We start from the raw sequence: 23,080 nt of genomic DNA on the forward strand, positions 1-23,080 counted from the left end.
GTTATACAACCCCAACGTACTCATTTGCTTAGGGTGTCTGTTAAGCCCCTAATCCCCCTAGTTCTGGTGGGGTTTGAACCCACGTCTCCCCAAGTTCGCTAGACAGGGCGCGTTAACCAACTTCGGCACAGAACAAGTAACAACTGTGTGAAGTAGAAAGCCAAACTGAATCCAACGCCCACCTCACCCCACGTTCTTTCCTCGCAATTCACCATCTCCTTCGGTGCTTAAGCTGTTAGTACACAGGGTCTAATATTTGTCCAAAAAGAAACCAATGACCAAACATCTTGTTTGACTCGATCGAATTTTCAGTAGTGTCAAATCGATGTTGTTTCTTGAGTTCTTTCCATTTCAAATATTTGACCCTGTGTACTTCAGGCCTTAGATGTCCACTTCCAACACTCTCTGAGCGTGCCTACGAATATTTCTAGCTCATTAGAGTTTCGAGATATATTTGCTTGAAGTTTTGTTGGCGCCACAGAGCTATGGAAAATTATGGACGAGAACAGCTTTCCCGGGAAGCTGACTAGACTGATAAGAGCAACGATGGACGGTGTGCAGAACAGCGTAAGGATTTCGGGTGAGCTATCCAGTTCATTTGAATCTCGACGGGGACTACGACAAGGTGATGGACTTTCCTGCCTACTATTCAACATCGCCCTGGAAGGTGTTATGCGACGAGCCGGGCTCAACAGCCGGGGTACGATCTTCACGAAATCCAGCCAATTTGTCTGTTTTGCGGATGACATGGATATTATTGCCAGAACATTTGGAACGGTGGCAGAACTGCACACCCGCCTGAAACGTGAAGCAGCAAAGGTCGGACTGGTGGTGAATGCGGCTAAGACAAAGTACATGCTGGTAGGTGGGACTGAGCGAGACAGGACAAGCCTTGGCAGCAATGTTACGATAGACGGGGATACTTTCGAGGTGGTAGAAGAATTCGTCTACCTCGGTTCCTTGCTAACGGCTGACAATAACGTGAGCCGTGAAATACGAAGGCGCATCATCAGTGGAAGTCGTGCCTACTATGGGCTCCAGAAGAAACTGCGGTCAAAAAAGATTCACCCCCGCACCAAATGTACCATGTACAAGACGTTAATAAGACCGGTGGTTCTCTACGGACACGAGACATGGACGATGCTCGAGGAGGCCCTCAAGCACTCGGAGTTTTCGAGCGACGGGTGCTAAGGACGATCTTCGGCGGTGTGCAGGAGAACGGTGTGTGGCGGAGAAGAATGAACCACGAGCTCACTGCACTTTACGGCGAACCCAGCATCCAGAAGGTGGCCAAAGCCGGAAGGATACGGTGGGCAGGGCATGTTGCAAGAATGCCGGACAACAACCCTGCAAAGCTGGTGTTTGCAACTGATCCGGTTGGCACAAGAAGGCGTGGAGCGCAGAGAGCACGATGGGCGGACCAGGTGGAGCGTGATCTGGCGAGTGTTGGGCGTGACCGAGGATGGAGAGCTGCAGCTGCAAATCGAGTATTATGGCGGCAAATTGTTGATTCAGTATTATCATGAATTTGATGTGAACTAAATAAATGAAATTTGTTGGCGCCAACTTAATATCTGGATGGTTCTCCAACTCTGTCCAGGTAGCCACTAAGGATTTGCATAAGCTATAGAGCAGCCTGTTTTATGCATTTGAACTGCTTGCTGCCCCAAAATAAGCAGTTCGAATGTATGATTACCTCGAGTTTACATAAACTGTGCTGCTCAAAAGCATTTGGCTTGAGCCTCAAGCCTTGGGGTGTTTTCGCTTGGGAGCAATCAGAATGCTTTTCAACTGCAAACGAATGATAATGCTCTACACTCAATGAAATATTTCTTTGAAAACAAGCATTGGGTGTTGCAACTGAAATAGTTTTCCAATACTTCTTTATATGGGGCCGCGCTTCCCAAACTCTGTTTTCGCGGCACACCACACCAGACTCTTGCAGGCTCGCTAAAACGATTAGAAAAAGCGAGCCTGCAATATGTTGGGGCGCCGCGAAAACCATGTTTGGGAGACGCTGATAGGGGGGATAACATATTGGGAAGCAGCAGCAGCAGATTGAGAAGCAAATATAAGTTAGTAATATTCGGAGAAACGTGAAACTTCGGTTCCAGGAGGTTTCAAAGTTTTAAAGGTCTTCAAAGGGTTTCAGAGGCCTTCCAGAGAGTTTCATGGGCGTTCCAAAAGGTTTTATGGCTATTCCATGGCGTTTCAGGGGGTTTCTCCCCTACAACTCAGGGGTGTTCCAAGGGGTTTCAGATTCTAGCGTGCACAGCTTTTTCTTTTTTCCCATTCACTCTCGTAAACAAACAACGCGAAAGAGAAAGATGAAAGAGGAGGCACTTACCCCATCTTTTATCTAGTTCTTACTTGTGTTTATCATAGAAAATGAGTGAGAAAAAAGAAAATGCTTCGCACGCTATTGGTTTCAGAAGGGTTTCGTGACGTTCCAGGAGATTCAAAAGGATGTCATTGGTATTCAGTCTGGTTTCAGGGGGTCCCAGGAACGTTCCCGAAGTGTTCAAGAGATGTCATGGGCGTTCAATTGTTTTTTTTTTAAGGTGTTTCAAGGTCCTCTTAGGGGCCGTTCATAAACCACGTTGACCTTTTGGGTGGAGGAGGGGTGGTGTTTCTGGCCAAGGTTTACGCACCATACAAATTTTCAAATTTTTGTATGGACAAAACTCTACGAGGGGAGAGGGGGATATCTGAGATGGCCAAAATTTGTCTACGTGGTTTATGAACAGCCCCTTAGGCCGATGCATGTCACCTCTCCCTGGGTAGCTCATGACTCCATTTTCAATACAAAAATAGTTTCCATTATCAATTTTTCAATAGTTGAAAATATTGTTTTCAGTAGTGAATATAAATTTTCATTTTCAACAGTTTGTTTTTCGTTTTTATTTTTTGTTCTTTATTAATTTTTATCCCCCCTCGTGTCTGATGAGAGGTCTCGGACATAAAAGAAAAATAATATTTGCGTCAGCCTTATTTTGAGTAAAAAAGAATAATAAAAGGTAAATATAATAAATCATGCAGTGGCCAAGTCATCAAGTCATCAGTGATCTACAGTCGGGTCTCCTATAAGACGATGCCTCTCACTTTACGCCTGCTGCAAATTTACAGCTGTCTTGGTTGAAAGACAACTTGGAAATTGCGATGGGCGTGAAGTGGGTTGCAGTGTCTTATAGCAGACCCAACTGCATATATTTCGGATTCGGATCTGAATGTTTAACATTGAACGTTTACTTCTAAAATTTGAGCTAGGCACTTTTCTGAACCAGTCTATCACACAGCGGCAGCCAAATCGATGAGCTGTTTGATGCTCAAGTCGCGGGTCTGCCGCGGTTTGCGAGCTAAGTACACTTATACGTATAGAGGCCAACACTGGAAACCAATGCGTATGCGTAAAAAGACGAGGCATAAAGAAAGATGGACGATTAGAGACAGATGAAGATGGAGGCGGTATGGAGCAGCGGAGAGGTGGTTGGTGGGTGTGAGAAGGGAGAAACTCCGAATGTAAACATGAATAACGAAACGTCTAAAATTAACATTAGCATATATGGTGCGCGCGCGGTGGTGGCGCGGTCGCGGCTGTCCGCACGCACGCATGGTTCGATATGATGAAGGATTGCGGGATCCAACACATGTGTCCGGGGCTCGGGCCATACGTCGAGCTGTGAGACACACATGATGAGAATATGGATTAGGAAGCGAAGCATATAGCGCTACAGAGAGGTTCGGCAGAAGCATTTTAGTCGGATTAATGTCAAATAACGATCATTGTTAGCAGAGCCCGGATCGCGGTTTCCAAACTCTGCCCTGGCTGGAGACAAATTCGTCGATGACAGCCAGAAACTTGTTGGTTACACTTGTTTGTGGGTGTGTTGCCGCCGTTTGCTGGTTGGTGCTGAATCGTAGCCTATGTTAATGCTGCAACCGGTTGCTCCGAGGTGGTTAATCTAACAAAGATATTCTAGTCTACCGGTGTGGTACGACTGTCCCCAACGATGAGGATCCCGTCCCGTTCGAGAATTCATTCCACGGACGGTGTATGCAGTTGGGCATTTGTGTAGGCCTGTGAACTGCGCGTGATCCTCATAAACGGGCGTCGTTGTATGTGACTCCATACCATTACGTCCGACCAAAACGAGCGGGTCACGGCAGCGGCCGCGGCGGTTTAGACTCGGGTGAAAATGTGCTTAGATTTAGAGAGACGACTGGTGATAGCTGGTTGTTTGTTCGCTTTTTTCAGGCGTTTTTGTGGTTTGGTACTTGTAAATACTAGACTCACGATCAACTCGGTTGTTTGGTAGGAGAAACGATGTTGCAATTTGACATCATGTGCTAATTGAAAACTATGATCGCGGTTTGAGGTCACCACTGCCATTTGAGTTGATTTTAGCTTAATTGGATATTTTGACGTTAGGTTTCAATGACCTATAGTTGGTTTTATGGCTTATGTTGAATTCTGCTACTCCGTATCAGAATACTCGTTTAAAACATTTTTGATGTGAACCTAGTGCCCTAGTCTTGGTTTTTATACGTACACACTAGGAGCGTCCTTCAGCTCTTTCTTCACCCTAATTGGCTACCTCTTCCCGATGTTTAGTGAACAATTAGATCGATCAATCTACCTCCACGCTGATATGAGCTGACCGAAGTGGCTCTCCTGCTATTCTGCCAGTGTTCCACCGTCTGGAGTCGTTCCCCATTCTGCCGCTGGTGTCGCATTGAGTTCGCGCTTTTAAAAATCGAATTATACTTATTGTAATTGATGTGATTGTTAATCATTCCCGGACGCTGAAAGTAATCCCCTCCGCGGTATGGTACTTCCCGCGACTCATCCACTTCATCGCCAGGCAACAATATTTCACTGGAGAAAAGTTCGTCGTCTTCGTCTACTGGCTGCTGATCGCCACGCTGCTGCTGAAAGACGGGAGTCGTAGTGTCGAATACGACTTCGCTGCTACTTGATGGCACGATATACCTATGTCGCAACGAGGGAATGGATTCCATAACGGATGGGACTGCAGCAGCCCCGAAGCGGTCAATGAATATGCGCGTAGTAGTGACAATCAGCGTTAAGAAATTCGAGTGGTACACAAAACGATTAGAGACATTTAGACAAGCATACACAAAAATGAATGGAGCAGATGTGAGATGAACGATTCAATTAGAATTTAGAACAGCCGAAACATGGTCATAGATGTGATTTTTCAACAGCCGAAACGAAATACATGCTTGGTTACAACAATATAGTTAAAATATACTTACACCTACTACTACTGGAAGTCCTACGCTGTGCATAACTACTTAAAATTAAATCTGGAATGAAATTAAATTTCAAAATTAGTCTCATCTAGAATACCCAACCAAGAGAAAAGTTTGATACTTACTAATAAAAATAAATAAATTAAATATAAAACCTATACATGATGAATCTAGTTTGGCCATCGCTGCGGCCAACTATACATGAGTAGGACGTTAATATAACGTCCTTAGCTGCAAGAAAAAAAGAAAGAAAAAAACAAAAAAACGAATCCGTTAGAAACAATGTTCGCCCGTGTTATGTACTTTTTTTTATGTATACTGATAAGCTCGCTGTTAAACACGATGTACTTTGCACATTGCTGCGCATAGAATGCACCCCAGTGAGCATAAATACATCTGTACACACACGGAACTACAATCTGGACGGTGCGGTGGTGTTTGAACGATGATAACGATGAAACGCATAAACAGGACCCGTAGTATAAGTAGGTATGCTGTTTTAATAACAACTTGTGTCTGCCGGTGATAAGGGAGGCTAGATATGAATGGAACAAGGTTTTATCATATTCATTCATTCATTTTGCGTTGTTTACAAATGTTTATTGATGTAATGTAGAATGTGGACATTTTTGTGCGAGGATAATCATCAAGCTTAACTTAGATTCTGTTGGCAAAATCGAAGGTTTTGTAATTTTTTGGAGCTGTAGGGCCAGATTTAGGGGTCCAGGGTGGCAGGATCCCGAGCCCCCACATTTCAAAGCGCCCAAGTACCGTAAACCGGGGTCAAATTGATCTCCGGGTCGAAATTGATCAGACTTTTTCAGTTATATGAATCATACTTTAAATAGTTTCCTTTCAAGTATCGTGCTGTTGGGATCAGATACTAAACGGTATTTGAAATGAAACTATTAAAAGTATGCTTCATCTAACTGAAAAACGTTTGATCAATTTCGACCCGAAGTTCAATTTGACCTCGGTTTACGGTAATATCTCTTGTTTAAACTTATATCATGCACCCTTAAATGAAACAACACAGCGCACGAGTAACTTTCACGCAGCGAGCTAAAAGACAAAGGATGTTTCACGCATATTTGTGTACGACTGGATCAACACAAAAAAATGTGCTGATCCGGTGGTACATATACAAACCTGCGTGAAAATTCTTTTGTCTTTTCGGTCGCTGCGTAAAAGTTACTCGATGCTCTGTGTACATTAGGTTGTTCCAAAATTGCACATGGTCAAAAAGCTTGGGGGGACACCGTGCTTTGTTTCCCGGTCGTTCACCGTTGGTACGTTCTGTGCTATCGAGATGTGCGAGCTAATTAACACTGCACAATTTCGTTTCCCGCCGGGTAGCCCTCGACCGTCATGGGCAGAGATAGCGATTTTTCTAAAATCGTTGGAGACGGATTTGCTGCTAATCGAAACAGCTTACAAGACAGCGAAGGATCGTTCGCTGTTTTTGAAGTTCTCGACTATGGATGCGATGATGGAATGTATGAGAAACAACCCGCAACCAAGGAAGTTCGTTTACTCAAATGGAGTGACAGTGGAGGTGCGTATGTGCATCGCTGGGGCAAACATACAGTACGTTCGAGTTTTTGATTTGCCGCCGGAGCTGAGCGATGAGTGTCTGTCGTCGGTATTAGGAAAATACGGGAAAGTGGAACAAGTGGCCCGCGAAAAGTTTCCCGCGGACTCGGGGCTTGGACACATCTTTAACGGCGTACGTGGCGTACACATCGATGTGGAGGGCGAAATACCACCTGAAATTGATGTTGGAAAGTGGAAAGGGCGCATTTTTTACAATGGCCTAAAAGATGTTTGCTTTTTCTGTCGAGCGGTAGGCCACCGCAGGGATTCCTGTCCCCAACGCAAGACTAGGAAACAGCAGGCGAAGAAACCGGATCAGGAACCCCTTTCATATGCTGCTGTGGTTTCAACGGAAGACGCGATTTCATCAGTTCACAGAACATCGGACGTGGAAATAATTGAAGTTCTGGAAGACAACGATCAGCCGCTGAATGAGCTAGATGAAGAAGTGGGAGAATTAGTCGTTCGTGAATGCGAAGCTGGGTCGGAAGATGAATGGCGCCCGATGACGCAGAAGGAAAAGTTGGAGGAGGTGGCGAAGGCTATCAAGGAAGTGATGGGAAACCCGACGGCCGATCAACGTAGAGCTCAGTTTGCCGCATCCGGCTCGAGCTCAGGTTCCGGCCCACGCGTCAAGAAGAAATGCGCTCGAAGAACCTTTTATTAGACTTTTTCAATTGTATTTTAGAATAAAAATATTCTTTAAGACTATCGGCTCCGTAAAGTTTTTGTAAAACATATGAGCCTCAAATAAAAGAGCTAGACAAAAAAAAAAAGCTTGGGGGCTCATCCTGCAAATGATAGCTAAGGGTGTTAGAAACAAACTTTTGTATGACGGCAACTTTCAGAAATGACGTTTGGAGGTCGCCCCGGTGAGATTTTTGAAAAATGACCATTTTTCATAATAAATTTAATACAAATATTTTTTACCGTAAAAAATTGGCTATACCCACTATTTTTATATTTTTTACAGCTTGATATGGATCCAAACTTCTTGGGAAAAATAATTAACGACATGTTTTGCAGGTAACTTTTTGATACTGAATTTTTGAATTTATTAAAATTTGCCATTTTTTGATATACTGTGCATTTTACCCATCATAAAAAGTATCTGAACCTAATGCTAATTTAAAACAATTTCCATAAAAAGATAGAAAATTTTATGAGGAAAAACTTTGCCGAAGGTAGCATTGCGTTTATTCTATCCGTTTTAGAGTTATTCACGATTTACTATTTGATGAAATTTGAATTTTTAGGCATTTTTCTAAAAATGTCACATAAGAACTTCTTAAAAACACATACAAAGTTAAAAATCACGTATGCTCAACAAGTTTTTTGTCTTGATTGTGTTATGGAATTATGGTGGCATCATTTATTGAATTTTTGTTTCCGTTGACAAATCCATTTTCTTTGATAGAGAAAGGTACCTACTAGCGAGAAACTTTATCATTAGGTACCATTTTGAGATGCCTCAGTAGGCCATGGCATTTTTAACGGTGATGTACTGACAATGATTTATACGAGCATAATAGACAATCAAACGCACGGCACATTTTGTATATCATTTAGAAGTTGTTACATGCCGCAAAACATGCCGATTTTGTTTTTCAATGATGTTGTTCAAATCGTTCAAAGACATGAATAAAACGTTCTAGTAGTCCCTATCATTTTGATCAACATATAGGATGATAAAAATGACGTCACTTGCTTACGTCCAAAACAGTTGTTTACTAGTAATAGCCTACCTTGTCTTATTGTATGCCGTGTTTGTGTTATGGTAATCAAATTGTTCAAACCTTGAATAACATTACGTTAACTCACTGGCTCATCTCATTCCACCCGTTTCAAGTTGCCTCGGTGTATCTTATTTTCGGTGTTGATAAGATAGTTCAAGTCAGTAAATGTAAAAAAAAGACATGCTCTGCTTTTTAGAATGTCTTGAATTGGAACTTAGTATCTAAAAATTGGTATTCTTACGTAAGATGTTCGTAATCTCGATTTGAATTTGGTATGGATCAACGTATTCGCCTCTATTCACTATGCCACTGTTTCCAGGGCTGTTTCACTGGTCCAGGACTCATACGTCTTCGTGTAGAAAAATAATTGAGAATTGGTAATTGAACGACTGTAGGGTTAATTTAGAGCTTTTCCGGCTACGCAGTCTTTAATAAGCTAACGACGTTTGTTGTTATCTCAACGTTTCGACGCTTGGTGGGCGTCTTCCTCAGGGGGAACAAGTGTTTACCCCCTGAGGAAGACGCCCACCAAGCGTCGAAACGTTGGGATAACAACAAACGTCGTTAGCTTATTAAAGACTGCGTAACCAGAAACACTCTAAAATAATTGAGAATATCGTCAGGAAAGTAAGATAAACACGAAAATATAGCTCAACATTTTGTGGAGAATATCTTTAAAAAATCAATAGGCTGTACGAAGCTTGTCAAGAGAGCTAGCTTTTTAAGAAATCTTTGCTAGTTAATTTCTATATGAAGGGATTGAATAACAAAAAATAAAAATCGATTAATGATGTCACCATAATTGCATAACACAATCAAGACAAAAACTGGTTGAGCTACGTGATTTTTTACTTTGTATGTGTTTTTAAGAAGTTCTTATGTGACATTTTATTATTATTCATATTTATTATTATTTCACCAAATAGTATATCGTAAATAACTCTAAAACGGATGGAAAAAACGCCATGCTGTTTTCGGCAAAGTTTTTCCTCATAAAATTTCCTATCTTTTTATGGAAATTGTTTTAAATTAGCATTAGGTTCAGGTACTTTTTATGATGGGTAAAATGCACAGTATATCAAAAAATGACAAATTTTAATAAATTCAAAAATTCAGTATCAAAAAGTTACCTGCAAAACATGTCGTTAATTATTTTTTCCAAGAAGTTTGGATCCATATCAAGCTGTAAAAAATATAAAAATAGTGGGTATTGCCAATTTTTGTACGGTAAAAAATATTTGTATTAAATTTATTACGAAAAATGGTCATTTTTCAAAAATCTCACCGGGGCGACCTCTAAACGTCATTTCTGAAAGTTGCCGTCACACAAAAGTTTGTTTCTAACACCCTTAGCTATCATTTGCAGGGTGAGCCCCCATGCTTTTTGACCATGTGAATTTTGGGACAACCTAGTGTACATCGAGTTCTGCGTGTGGGAACTTCTTTCTACGAGTAACATGTTTGTTATATATTATGATTCATATTGAAAGACTCTAGCTACTTGGGCAGCATCCATTTATTACGTAACGCTAAAATTGGCATTTTTCGACCCCCCCCCCCCTCCCCCTCCGTAACGTTTTTTTGTATGAAACCCCCAATTTTTTTGTATGAACCGTAACGCTCGACGATACTCCCCCCCCCCGCTCCCCCTAGAGCGTTACATAATTTGGCGCCTTACGAGATTTAAAAACTTCTTCCAAAGCTTGCGAAGATTTTCTTTATTTGAATTAGTCTCGTGCAATAGCAAAAAATATTTTAACGTTAATCCTGGAAAAAAAACTTCGCCTGAAATTGGAAGGGTCTCCAATAACTCTGTAGAATGGAGAGTCAAACGTTCCTCCTGTTTTTTTTTTATTTCTGTCGAAAATTCTTGAAGATATTTTGAAGAATTCAGAAATATGCAAAAAAAAATCCTGTACCTAACAATCGCCTAAAAAATTCGTCCGGGATTTATACAGAATATTTAATTCACAGTAAAAAAATAACTTAGGTTAGACATATTTTATCAGGATCTCATCATATTTTTCCGCGATAATTTCTTCAATAGTTTCTTTTAGAATTTCCGCGAAAATTATTGTTACATGAAATTTCGCTAGAGTTCTTGTTGGAAATTATTTTGCGAGTTCGCTAGTTTCAAACAAAACAAGGTGAATACGAAGAATAACTAATGATGACAAATCTGAAATAGTGGGTCAATTTGGAGATAGTGAGCAAAATTGAGGCCTCGGTACTACAACCAAGACTCTAAATCGAACCAGACTCTATAATTTCTACCAGATCCCTAAAATTTGATCCCTTGCAGGGCTGTTACAGATGGCGCGGATTTTGCGTTTTTTGCGTTCCGCGCGGATTTCGCGCGTTTTTGCGAATTTCGGCGTGGATTTTGCGGAAATGGTTTTCAAATGCACTTACATCAAACATTTAGACAAGTAGCTCAACGAAACCAGAAAAAGAACGTTTTTAAAGTAGTGTTATGGAATGTTGTGCTTAATTAAAATCAATGTTAATAGTTTCTAGCTTGGAGTGTTAAAGTTACACTGCACTATACGCATTTGTTAAACTGAGAAGATTCTCTTTTGAATTTCTTAGTCAAAATATTGAAGTTATTTCTGTCTTAACCTCGAAATCAATTTTTGGCTAAAATTTTGAATAGAGCGGAAAAATTTCTGAAATAGTTGTTTCTTGGTGATTCTGAAATCTTTTTTATGGAATTTGCAAAGAGATGTATACCAGAAGTTGTAGAGAAATATTTGGTTGAATTTTGTAGTCAAATTTAACAGAATCTTGTAAAGAAAATCATTGGTTTGGTAGACTGTGTGTATCGTAAGAAATCAAAATAAAAAAGAAACAGCTAAGACGTCATGGAGCTTTTAATGATTGCATTCTTAGATAATTCCATGGAAAAATCTTTAAAAACTCTGGATAGAATATTATTCATTAGAAATTTCTAGCGATTTTTTAAACATGCAAGAATTTCTTGATTCATTATGGATGAGTTTCAGAACGACGAAATTGACGAAATTCCTGAATCAGTTATTACTACTTGTGAAACAATTTGTTTTGCTAAAACTATGATGTCCGATCAGAGCACCCGTTATGAGGGGCACAGTGATTAAAGGGTTTCTTGGAGGCCATCCATTAAGTACGTCACGGTCCTAGGGGGGAGGGGGGTTTGTGAAAGTGTGACAAGCAATGTAAAAGGTATAGGAAAAACCCGTATGAAGGGGCAGGGGGGGAGGGGGGCTCGAAAATTCCCAATTTTAGCGTGACGTACTTAAGGCGAAACTGGAAGCATGTTCTTATTTTTTCGGTTTTTGATTTTTTATTAAATAACGAACCAATACCTATTTTCAAAATCGGTTTTCTTGCACATGTAGAGTATGGATCAAGGTATCTTCTGTATTTTTTTGAGTTGGAAAATGTTTTCCTTTATTGCAATAACCATTTTTTTTGTGAAATTTTGTTCAAAAATGGCTTCTGCAAAAACGAAAAACATTTTCCATTACAAAAAAATTCAGAAGATACCTTGATTTATACTCTACATGTGCATGAAAATCGATTTTGAAAATATTGCTTCGTTATTTAATAAAAAATCAAAAACCAAAAAGTGAGGAAATGCTTCCAGCACCGACGAACTGACGTGACTCTGGATCTCGGCACATGACCGAAAACATAAAACGATCAATTCAAAAGCCAGTGATCGCAAATGTCAAATTGAAAGTGACGTTTGACAAAATGACGACGCCTAAGCAGGCGTCGTCTTGTTCGAATGATTTGTAAACAAGAACACGTGATAGACGGTCATATGAGTCTGCGGCTTCGTCGGAACTCAGAATGTAGCATTTCATGGTTTACTCATGCATTTGAATATAAAAATAGAGAAAATTATGTTCAGTCGTAGGCACTGTCCATAAACTACGTAGACTCATTCTGGGCCATCACAGAACCTCCCCTCCCCCTCCGTAGACTTTTGTTGATACAAAATTTTCGAAATTTGTATGGAGCGTAGACTTTGGCCAGACCCCCCCGTCCCTCCTAAGAGTCTACGTAGTTAATGGACAAGCCCGTAGTGAAATGACACCAATTATTAGTAGCTGTTACCATCTGCATTATTCTCACCCACCGGATTCAAAGGACGTCGCGACGACAACGTCCGTTGCGAACGTTGTTGCGGCTGCTGCTGTTGCCGCTTCGATATGGAGCGCTCGGCCAACCACTTTTTCAAATTTCTTACAGAAAAATCTCACAAAATTGAGCCCCTATTTGCTCAAGCAATAACCAATATTGCTTAAGGAACAATTATGTTGGATATTATCCAATTTTCCTGAAGAAATGATAATGTTGGATAATGTTGATATTGATACAAAATTAGCAGAATATCAACAAAACGGCGAAGGCAGCTCTGACGAGGACGACGCCGACGACGCCATCGAATGTAAACACGCACTCTTATGTCGAATTCATTTATTTGCACCGCCTGCACCGCTTTGCCACCGGGTGTAGCAAACTTGCACCGAAAGCGTTCGTTTATTCGCAGGTACTGCTCTGTTTTGACACCCGATTGGCACCGGTGCAAGAAAATGCTACACCCAGTTTGAGCGCGGTGTAGCAGGTACAAAGCTAGTTTTACCAATACATGCATATCGCTGAACTTGTATCGTAGTTTTGTTTTGGTAGGAATGATGTTTTTCCAATGAGAGTATATTACAGGTGAGGAAGAAGAAGAGATGGCTATGTATTAGTAAGCAAAGAAAAATGTAAACACAAATAGTGACGTCACTATTTGACACGCGTTCTTATGGGAGCTCGCTTTGCTTGTAGTAGTGACATGTTTTGCACCAAACACGGATCTCACGCACACAAAGCATCTCTTCCACACCTCCATTATACTCTCATTGATGTTTTTCTCTTCGGCATTAGGTAAACACTTTTCTTGGATATTCTGTGCGTTTAAAAATTATTTAAACTTGATCGATGATTATCACGTCTTTCAATCAACTTCTGAGGAATCTTCAAAATTTATCGGTAACATGAAATTTCAAAGAGTTGATTCAACGTAAATTTTTTCTATTACTTTTTTTTAATTACCTTTAATGGTTTTAATTATTAGAATTTTCTGTCGCATGGTGATCTATTAATTATTAAAAAATTCACGTAATGAAGTTTTGATAAGCCAAGAATAGAATAAAAATCTTTTCATTCAAATTGGATTGAAATATTACTGAAGTAACATTTTGTAGGTAGGTACAAACAGTTTCAAAAACCGTAAATTCTATTTTTTTTTTCTTACAACAAATATTGAATTTTTGAATTACATTGAAAGTCAATCGAATGTCACTAAAGGATGGTTAAATCGTTTTAAATGAGTTGCGTTTCAATAAATTTATGTTCACAAAAGCATTTATTTATTTTTCTTTTTACGTGGTAGCTAAACGTTTTCTATTGAACTGCCTATAAAAATGAGTTTGAGCTTCCTTTGAGGCAACAAAACTCACGAACAGCCGAGCCGATCAGCATGACCCTTACACGTTTCGATTCGTATTCGTGTTGGCTGTGTTCATATGTATAAAAAGTTACGAAAATCTACTAGAAAAGTAAGAAAGTTGATAAAGTACTGATTTTAATGAGCTGGGAAGGAAATCAACACGATCGAAATGAAACCAATCTAGAGTGCCATGCTGCAATGATCTTAAAAATTGTCAAACCATCAAAACTTGGCAAGACAAAGTTTGCCGGGACAGCTAGTTGGATATAAATAGTAAAAAAATAAAAATAATTAAAAATAATTTTGTTCATCACGGAAATCATGAAAGCATTGATTGTGTTTATTTTTGATATCCTTTATTGTTTTCATTGATGCTCTCACGCGCTCTTACTAATACCATCATAAGCTGTCCACAAATTGCACCGAAACCGTTCGTTTTTCCGGTGTCAATTGCTACACCGGTGCAGTGCACCGTCGGAAATAAACGAATTCGACATTAAACAAATCCAAAAAAGAATGAAATTTTGTGTGATTATTTCGCATGAGCCTCTGTACGAATTTGCCCTGTCCTGCTCACTCCCACAGAAAATTTGAAAACAGCGCGCACAGTAAAAGTCACATTTGACTTTTACTGTGCGAATTGTTTTCAAGTTTTCTGTGGGAGTGAGCAGTACGCCAGGTTCGTGCAGAGGCTCATTTTGCACTTACAAAAAGTTACATTTAGAACAAAATTAATTGATTTTACTTTTTTTCGACAAACATGAGGAGTATGTTGTCATTTTAAAGAGCATCGTTTGACGTTGGAAAATCTTTCCATTTCAGCACACGCATGCGCGGTATTATTTAAGAGTGCTCGATGTTGTTCGATCAAAATACTTCTGAACGAAAATCAACAGATGGCGATAGTGTTTTAAATTTAAACTTTTGGACGCGCATTCCACGATCCATTGCACTAGCCACCACGTCAGTTTGTCGGTGCTTCCAGTTTCGCCTTAACCCTCTAATACCCAAATTTTTGATTTTGATCTAAATATCATTTTTCGTCATCTAAAATCGATTTAAACATGTTTTGGAAGATGATTCTTTTTAATTCTCGATTTTGTGAATTTCAGTTTTTGATTTTTCTAATTTTTATTTTTGAACATTCCCACACTTTTATATTTTTCCTGGAAGCCAATTTGGGGTACGGATTTTTTGAGATGAAAACATTTTGAGATTTTATGATTATTGTTGAAATATTATTATTTTAAATTTTTTTCACAGAAAATTTTATTTTCCGTGTAATTTTATGGAAAATAATTTTAGAGTGTATTCGATTCCCTTAAACTATTAAACAAGGATAGTATGATTTGGGAAAAATTTAAAATATGTTAATTGTAGCGATTCAATACAAAATAAACAATGACTTCTAAAAGGTGACTTAAACATTATTTTTTCAATGATTTTTAAAAAATGTAAATACGCTTTAAAATACACCAAAAACCATTTTGAGATATACAGAACAGTCCTAAATATTTGCCAAAAATATAAGAAAAATGATTTTCTACGACACAAAAATTACAAAAATGCTCAAACTATACCCCGTCTAAAGGCGGGATTGGGAATTAGAGGGTTAATGGATGCACCCTTGGTAGATTTTTTTTTGCAAAATACTTGAAAAAAATGTTAAAGCTTTTGAAAACCTTAGAATAAGAACATTCTGCTGAAATATCCATCCAATCCTAATTTCCAAGGGTGTGGTGTGACCAGAAACTCTTATCATAAATGATCCAATGAATTTATACTTTTTCAAGTATCTCTTGCTTAATGTTCAGAACATTTTATAAATATCGCCCTGAGGAATAAAATTTAGTGGTGATTCAATCAAAAAATTCACTAGTATTACTCCGCTTGTTTCTGCAAAAAGTAATCCTTGAATTTCTCAAAAAGTTTCTGAAAATTCTCAAATGATCTTTTAGAATTTCAGGATTTCTACCATAAGGTTAATTATAAATTATTTAAAAAGTTTCGTCAAACTGCTGCCTTTTTCTCGTAAAATAGTAAGCACTGATTGATAAGCAATCGAAGAATTATTGATCCAAAACATGTTATTGCAATTAAAAAAAACAACATGTTTAAACTCTTGTTTGAAGTAGAAGTGGTTATACAAATTAATGGATTAGTGAAATAAAATCAATTTATTAATTGATCAATTGATTTTCTCTTAAAAATTTTGGGTTTTAGTAAGTTTGAGTCATCAAAGCCATATGTTTGTACTGGCGCGGATTTGATGAGCCCGGCGCGGATTTCAAATGGCTTGACGCGAATTTTGCGATTTTCAAATCAACACTTTTGTAACAGCCCTGCTTTTGTAGAAGTCCAGAAAAAAAATAAATACATGCCTGACAGAATTCAAAGCGAAATTGACGCCACAACCTTTCCAAATGGAGTAGAACGTGCCTCTGGAGCCGACTTACTGAACACTGGAAACTATAGAGAATTTTCCGAAAAAAGCTACTCCTGAGAAACTTTTTGATGGAATCCTCTAAGAAATTTTCAACAGAAAATCCACAGAAGAATCTTCAATGGAATGTGTGAAGACATGTTTGAAATTTAACGAAAAAAAATGTGACTATCTGGAAGCATTACTTGAACTCCCGGAAGAGTGAATTCCTGGTATTTTACAGCAATATTAGGCAAACACAGCTTTTTAAAAAAAGTTGTAGGTTTTTGGGAGTTTTTTTTTGGCAGAACCCACGGAGTATTTCGCAAGGGATAAAATTCGGAGAAAATCGGTGTCAAGAAATTTTGGATTCAGCAAGATTAATACGATGGAAGCAGAACAAAAATTTACATGAAGATGTTCACAAAATGTAAGTAGCAAATAGTTGAAACATGATTTTCTTTGAAGACCAGGTAGGGTGCCTGTACCAGTTATCGCACTACCTAAGAAAAATTATTTCTACAAAAATAAGAAGAAGACTGACGAATGTAAACAATAAGTCAAATGATTGATTTGTTTCAATACTTTACAGGAAAAATATAGAAACGGAGCCAAAACTACTTTTAGTATTTATAACGGCGTGTGCCAATGATAGGAACCATGTACCAGTTATGGACACATTTGTTAATTTGGGTTCCACTTCGCACTATTTACATGCATTCCTTATGGGAGTTGCCATAACTGGTACACTATGGCGAAATAGGGTGCAAGGAGGCCGAAAAGTTAAGGAAAATTATTTATTTCTACCATAATTTGAGCAAATTGTGAAGTTTGAATGATTGCAATCATCTTTTGTGATCGTGATCTGTTGTTCACGATTTTTTTCTTGTTGATTTGTATCTTTAAAGGTTGAAAATCAACTATGGCGAATTTGAGGTACTATAGCCATAACTGGTACACTGAGCCTAGTTCACCAAAATTTTCTTCGATATTTTTTCCATCGATTTTTCATGTCATTCGCTAAAAATGTAGGAAAAAAACCAGACACAGTGACATGAATTTCAATAATAGTTTCATATAGATTCCATTTTTTTGTTATGAAAATACCTTTTCAACTACTTTCATCTTGTACCTTGTACCTACTTTTCTAACCCTATAAGCAGAATATCCTCTTCAAATGAGTGTAATCAGTTTTATACCTTTTAATTCTGCCCTCTAATATAAGAGGGCCGAATTGAAAGGTACAAAACCGATTACACTCATTCAAAGACTTCCAGGCTAAATTTTGTGTAAGAAAAGGAAATTAATATCGGTGATTGTAGCACCGACGAAATTGTAGAGCGAGTTAGTTTTTTAATCATAATTTTGAGTCAGGAAATCTTAAAAATTCGTATCAAGTTATAGACCATATTAAAACTGTGTATAACAAATGCTCTAAGTAGTGTCCTACTACAATAATAACACTAGTTTACAGCATTTTCGAACTCGGTAAGCTGATGTTCATTTTTGGTGTAGAATCATGCCCTGAGTTCGAAGACACGAAAGAAAAAAATTACAGTAGAGCGGATATTTTTTTCGACTTTCCATACAAGGTTGATGATTTGAAAACGATTTTTGTTCTATTTTCAAGCAAAGTCGCTCACTTCATAATCTGATTCTTCGTAATCAATGCTGATTTTTTACTGTAACTCGCCAACATATGATATGACAAATAAACGTCGAGAAATAATTTTTAAATTACGTATTAAAAAAATACATTTCTTCATATCTTTTTGGAAATTTTGTTAAAATTTAAGGAGATCGTCCCTAAAACTTGCCAATATATTAAATTTCATCAATCTGACGCAAAACCTGCATTCAGATGATCGAATGTTATTATATTCAGCTTTTAATTCATGGAAAAAGATTTAAAATTCGTTGAACATAACGCAAGAGATTTGAGTTTTATAAAATTTCATATTTTAAAATGTTGTTAAACGCGATATTGAGCTAAAACACAAAAACTGTTCTACTTGAAATTTTTTGAAGCACGGTTTCGAAATCAGCGCTAAATTTTGCCTCAAAAATTTTGGTCGCGGACAGAAGTTCACGACTTCCGTTTTATTTTGTAAACTAGTGTAATTTATAGTTCATGGCTTCGACAGAGTTGTTAATCAATACATACACTAGTTACACGGACACGTTCTATGCTTTCCAGTGAGCTTTTTTTGGCTCTTTGAAGGAAGCACGACACTAGACAACGGACTAGCATGCAACGCCCAGTGGCACAGCCGAAAACTTTTCCTGACAGCTGCGGCGGGAATCGAACCCGCGCTCCTCAGCACGATGCGACTTAGAGCTTGGTGACCCTAGCCACACGACCACGGAGCCGCACAGTTAATGTATGTATGGTTGTATGTTTATATGCCAGTATGTATATATCTTTGTATGTACGTATATATGTATGTATGTTTTGGCCTAGGTTCCGGCATAACTCTGGAATGCGTCAAGCAATTTCAATCAAATTTGGCATACACATTCCTTGGGATGTAGAGGTGGCTGTAGGGGTATTTAAATTCAAGATGGCGGCCAAAACTCCAGAATGTATACTTTTTAACGACAGTGCTGCTTCGGACACTATGCTATCGATCGGGCGTATTATTTTTTTTATTTATGTGTATTTTAACTTAGACTATTTCTACACTCGATCGTACTTAATGAGTAGAATTAAAAAATGAATATCCAACGTCAATTTGAAATCCAAGATGGCGGACCATATCCAAGATGGCGGCCGCGGTATATGGGTATCTATCGATCGGTAGTAGTGAGTAGAAGTCACAAATTGATATTCGACGCCTTTTTGAAATCCAAGATGGCGGCCACGGAATGGTAGTTTGAGCTAAAATACCATGCAAATGGGTATCTGTCGATCGGGCTTGATGAGTAAAAGGGTAGGCGTTGAGGTCGAGGGTCATGATTGATGGTAGGGTAAATGATATGGCAGTGGTTACGGTAGAAGATAGGGTAGAGGATAGGGCAGATAGTAGGGTTGGTGGTTATGATAGAGCGTAGGATGAAGGGTTGGGATAGGGGTCAGAGAAGACAGTAAGTAGAGAGTAGGGTGAAGAAGTGAGATGAGATTAGATTCTTTCCGGGATTTTTCAGGCATTGCTCATCACGGATGGACAGTGTTTATTAACGAAAAAACACTCAACTAGCTGTTGATCAGCCCGCCATTTTCTCTGTAGTTCAAGTACGATTTGGAAGACCGTAGAAGTAACGGAATCCCACTTGTCCACCCCCGTACACATCCTTTGAACAATGTTGTCAGGAATGATATCTCTACCGCATATCGTGGGGTCATTCAAAGAGCACATCACATGCTCCACGGTCTCGTCGCAGTCTGAGCATTCTGGACATGCGGGGGAGCCTGTATGTCCGAATCTGTGCAGATACCAACTAAAGTACCCATGGCCTGACATAAATTGTGTCAAGTGAAAATTCACATCGCCATGGGAGTCATGGGACCTGCTCGTCCATTTACCCGACGTCTCCACTAGACAGAAATGTCTTGCCATTTTGCTGGACAGATGTGTCATAACAGAAATGTTCTCTCGCTGTTTGAATGGAAAGCAGCGTTGTTGATCATTTCTGCTACGTTTTCTCTTTCTGGCAGAAAAATGGCAAGACATTTCTGTCTAGTGGTGACGTGGGGTTAGTCACGTTCGGTATGAGTTTGTGTGTCCATGTCCATCTACCCTTGCTGGAGAAATCTCACTCCCTCTATCACTTCAACATAGATGATGTTCTGGTGCTCCGTCTGGCACCTCTTAAGCCGCGTTGCTCAAAGCCTCTTTGTCCTCTGCCACTACTAGTGCTATGGGCATCATGGGGTACTCGATGGCGGCTCAGCAGACGCTGTTGAACGCATTCTGACGACCGCGTAATAGCGGATTCCCGTTCGCTTCTTTTGAAGCGCTGTCTCGGCCGTTTTGGTTACAGCCCTAATAGAGTTCACCGTCGATCGACCTTTCCGGAAGCCGAACTGGTTATCCGAGCGGCCAGAGTCATCTGGTTTCTCGGTATAGACCATCAGGCTCTCCGGAAATTCGCCTTGGTCTAGGCACCTCTTCATAGCCATTTTGAACATGTCAGGGCTAGCCTCGATGGCTACTGTCGGGATACCGTCCAGACACGGAGCCTTTGTTCAACTTAAGCTACTTCGTTATTGCGATGAGCTCGTCGTTAGTTACCGGGGCGACCTCGCTTTGGCCTGTTTGGCCATAGGGGGCGGGGGCCCATGAGATATCTCCCCAATACGTGAAAATCGACGCAAAAACACACTTTTTTTTTTTTCAAAAAAATCATTTCCGTAGTATAAACACAATTTAACTACAATAATCGAAAGTAGGGCCCAGTAAGTAGTTTAGTATTGTCAAGATCGTTATGGTATTACAGTGTACGGTAGATTCAACTTGAGATTCAACGTTGTTTTCAAGCATCTTCAGTCGACTTTCAGGCGGCTAAGTTAGGGGCCATCCAAGTACGTCACGGTTCTAGGGGGAGAGGGGTTTGTGAAAGTGTGACAAGTAATGTATTGGGTATTGGAAAATCCCGTACGAAGGGGAGAAGGGATTTGAAATATCCGAATTTTAGCGTAACGTACTTAATGGATACTCCCTTGGGTAATTTGCGTGAAAAAACAAGTGACAAGTATGTAGGGTTAGTTTCGGAAGTTTATTTTGTCACAACTGCGTTGTTTGGTGCTCGGATGGTTTTAAAGGACTCTTTGACGCGGGTGCATTGCTATGTAGAGTGAGTATTATGAAAGTAAATCATGTTTTTATCTTGCGATTGATCGATAAAATGGGAATAGTGCTTGTTCTACGATTATCGCGACGCGTATTTCATGTCACCAGGTGACTCCCAGATTCACACCCTACCTTACCCTACTAACAAATACTACTTCTCGAGACAACTGCGGGGATGCTGTGGATTTCACGGTTTCTAGTAACAGCGGTTACCGAACTAATATTCCTTCCTTTTCCTGATACCCGTAAGGACGTGGCCGGCGCCGTTTTTTAACTTTTAAAATGTTGAGCTCTCGAATTGTGCACATTGAGAATGGTTAGCTAGTCCAAAGCACTATTCATTGGTACTCTGTGCAACTTCGATTGTTCTGGTCAATCACGGAGTAGCAACTATGATGTATAAGGTTATCTTTGCTTTTGCTTTGCTTTTATACAAACTTTTAAATTTTGAGTATAACCGAATCGATCCAACTCAAATAAATTGCATAATGAAAATTATGCATTATTTTCAGTGCAGAAAAGTAACTCATTATGATAGCCAAATAAGTTGAAATAGAAATGATGGTGCTGACTTGCATTTTTTTTTTGTTGTCTTAATCCGGCTCTGTTCCAGTGTTAGCGTAATGTCCGAAAAAGAATAAAATGTATAAGTGTTTATTTTTTAATCTTTTTTCAGGTCAACTAGACAATAATGGCAGACTTGGCTTACTAAGCGTCTGAATTTTACACAAGAGAAATGATTCATTTCTCATCGTAAGGTACACGAGATATGTATGTGCCAACACGAGTTCAGGTAAGTTCACCACACAGAGCGGATTTAATATAACAATGTTGCAATCTTGAAATCCAGCCAAAGTAGTTAGGGTCTCCATACACTGACATCATTGTACAAATGTTAGAGTACAACAGTACAAAACGAATCATATATCGGAGCATAGCTTTACGATCAACCGTTTCAGAAAATCATTCTTTTATGAGCAGATTTCCGAATAAATTGGGAACTTTTTTGTCGCGGGAATATACATTTTTATGTAAAATTTCTGCACAAGGAAGCTGCAGTATTTTATTAGAGTAAAGTGGGGCAAAAGTTCGAGTGGGGCAAGAGTTTCTTTTGAAGTTTTTGAGCTTACTTCAAATTATTTCTTTCGGGTGTCAAGGTTGTTCGAAGCCTTTTAGAAAAAGAGTCTTTCACTCCAAAAATTATGGAAATTGATCAATATTTCGAAAAGTTATGACAAAATGTTGGTTTTTGATCAAAAAATTGTAACATGTTATGGTCCTTCCAACGCATGAAATGGAATTGTAATAAAATCGAATTCGATATTTTATTTTGGGGCGTAACTAGGTATATTTTGAAGATGCTTTAGTATGTATAACTTTTTGCAAAAAAAATTTGGAAATCATATTTTACACATAGTGGGGCAAAAGTTCGAATTGTGGGGCAAAAGTTCGAGTCATGTGGCAACTTTAGGTAAAAACCTAAAATTGTGCAAAATGTACATATGATCTCTAAGAATGATGGAATTAGTAAGAAAATTCGATCAAAGTTGAGAAAAAATGTTGTTTTATCTGGATTTGGCGGAAAACTACTAATTTTTGGTGTATTAAATTTAACCCTGATTTGGGTAAAATCCAGATCGAACTTTAAAGTGTATTCCAGTTCCAACATCAAATATTAAGTGGTTTCAGATATTCATATTACCAAAGTGTCAAAATAGTGTGCTATGGTTAGCGAAATTCCACAAACACTAGATTCGAACTTTTGCCCCAGTAGTGGGGC

The 23,080-nt window shown here is 39.0% G+C and overlaps 1 protein-coding gene across 3 annotated transcripts in view; it reads right to left on the reverse strand.

Moving 5' to 3' along the window:
- Positions 1-23,080, reverse strand: part of LOC134289439 (laminin subunit beta-1) — a 77,311-nt gene that overhangs the window by 29,006 nt on the left and 25,225 nt on the right. For all 3 annotated transcript variants that reach the window (XM_062855251.1, XM_062855249.1, XM_062855252.1), the window contains exons 3-4: positions 5,400-5,505; positions 5,278-5,328 (exon numbers count right to left, since the gene is read on the reverse strand). In XM_062855251.1, coding sequence (XP_062711235.1) covers positions 5,278-5,328; positions 5,400-5,457 — 109 coding nt within the window. In that variant the 5' untranslated portion in view covers positions 5,458-5,505. The remainder of the gene's footprint in view (positions 1-5,277; positions 5,329-5,399; positions 5,506-23,080) is intronic.

Source organism: Aedes albopictus, chromosome 3 (assembly GCF_035046485.1).
Source record: "Aedes albopictus strain Foshan chromosome 3, AalbF5, whole genome shotgun sequence".
Lineage (NCBI taxonomy): Eukaryota > Metazoa > Arthropoda > Insecta > Diptera > Culicidae > Aedes > Aedes albopictus.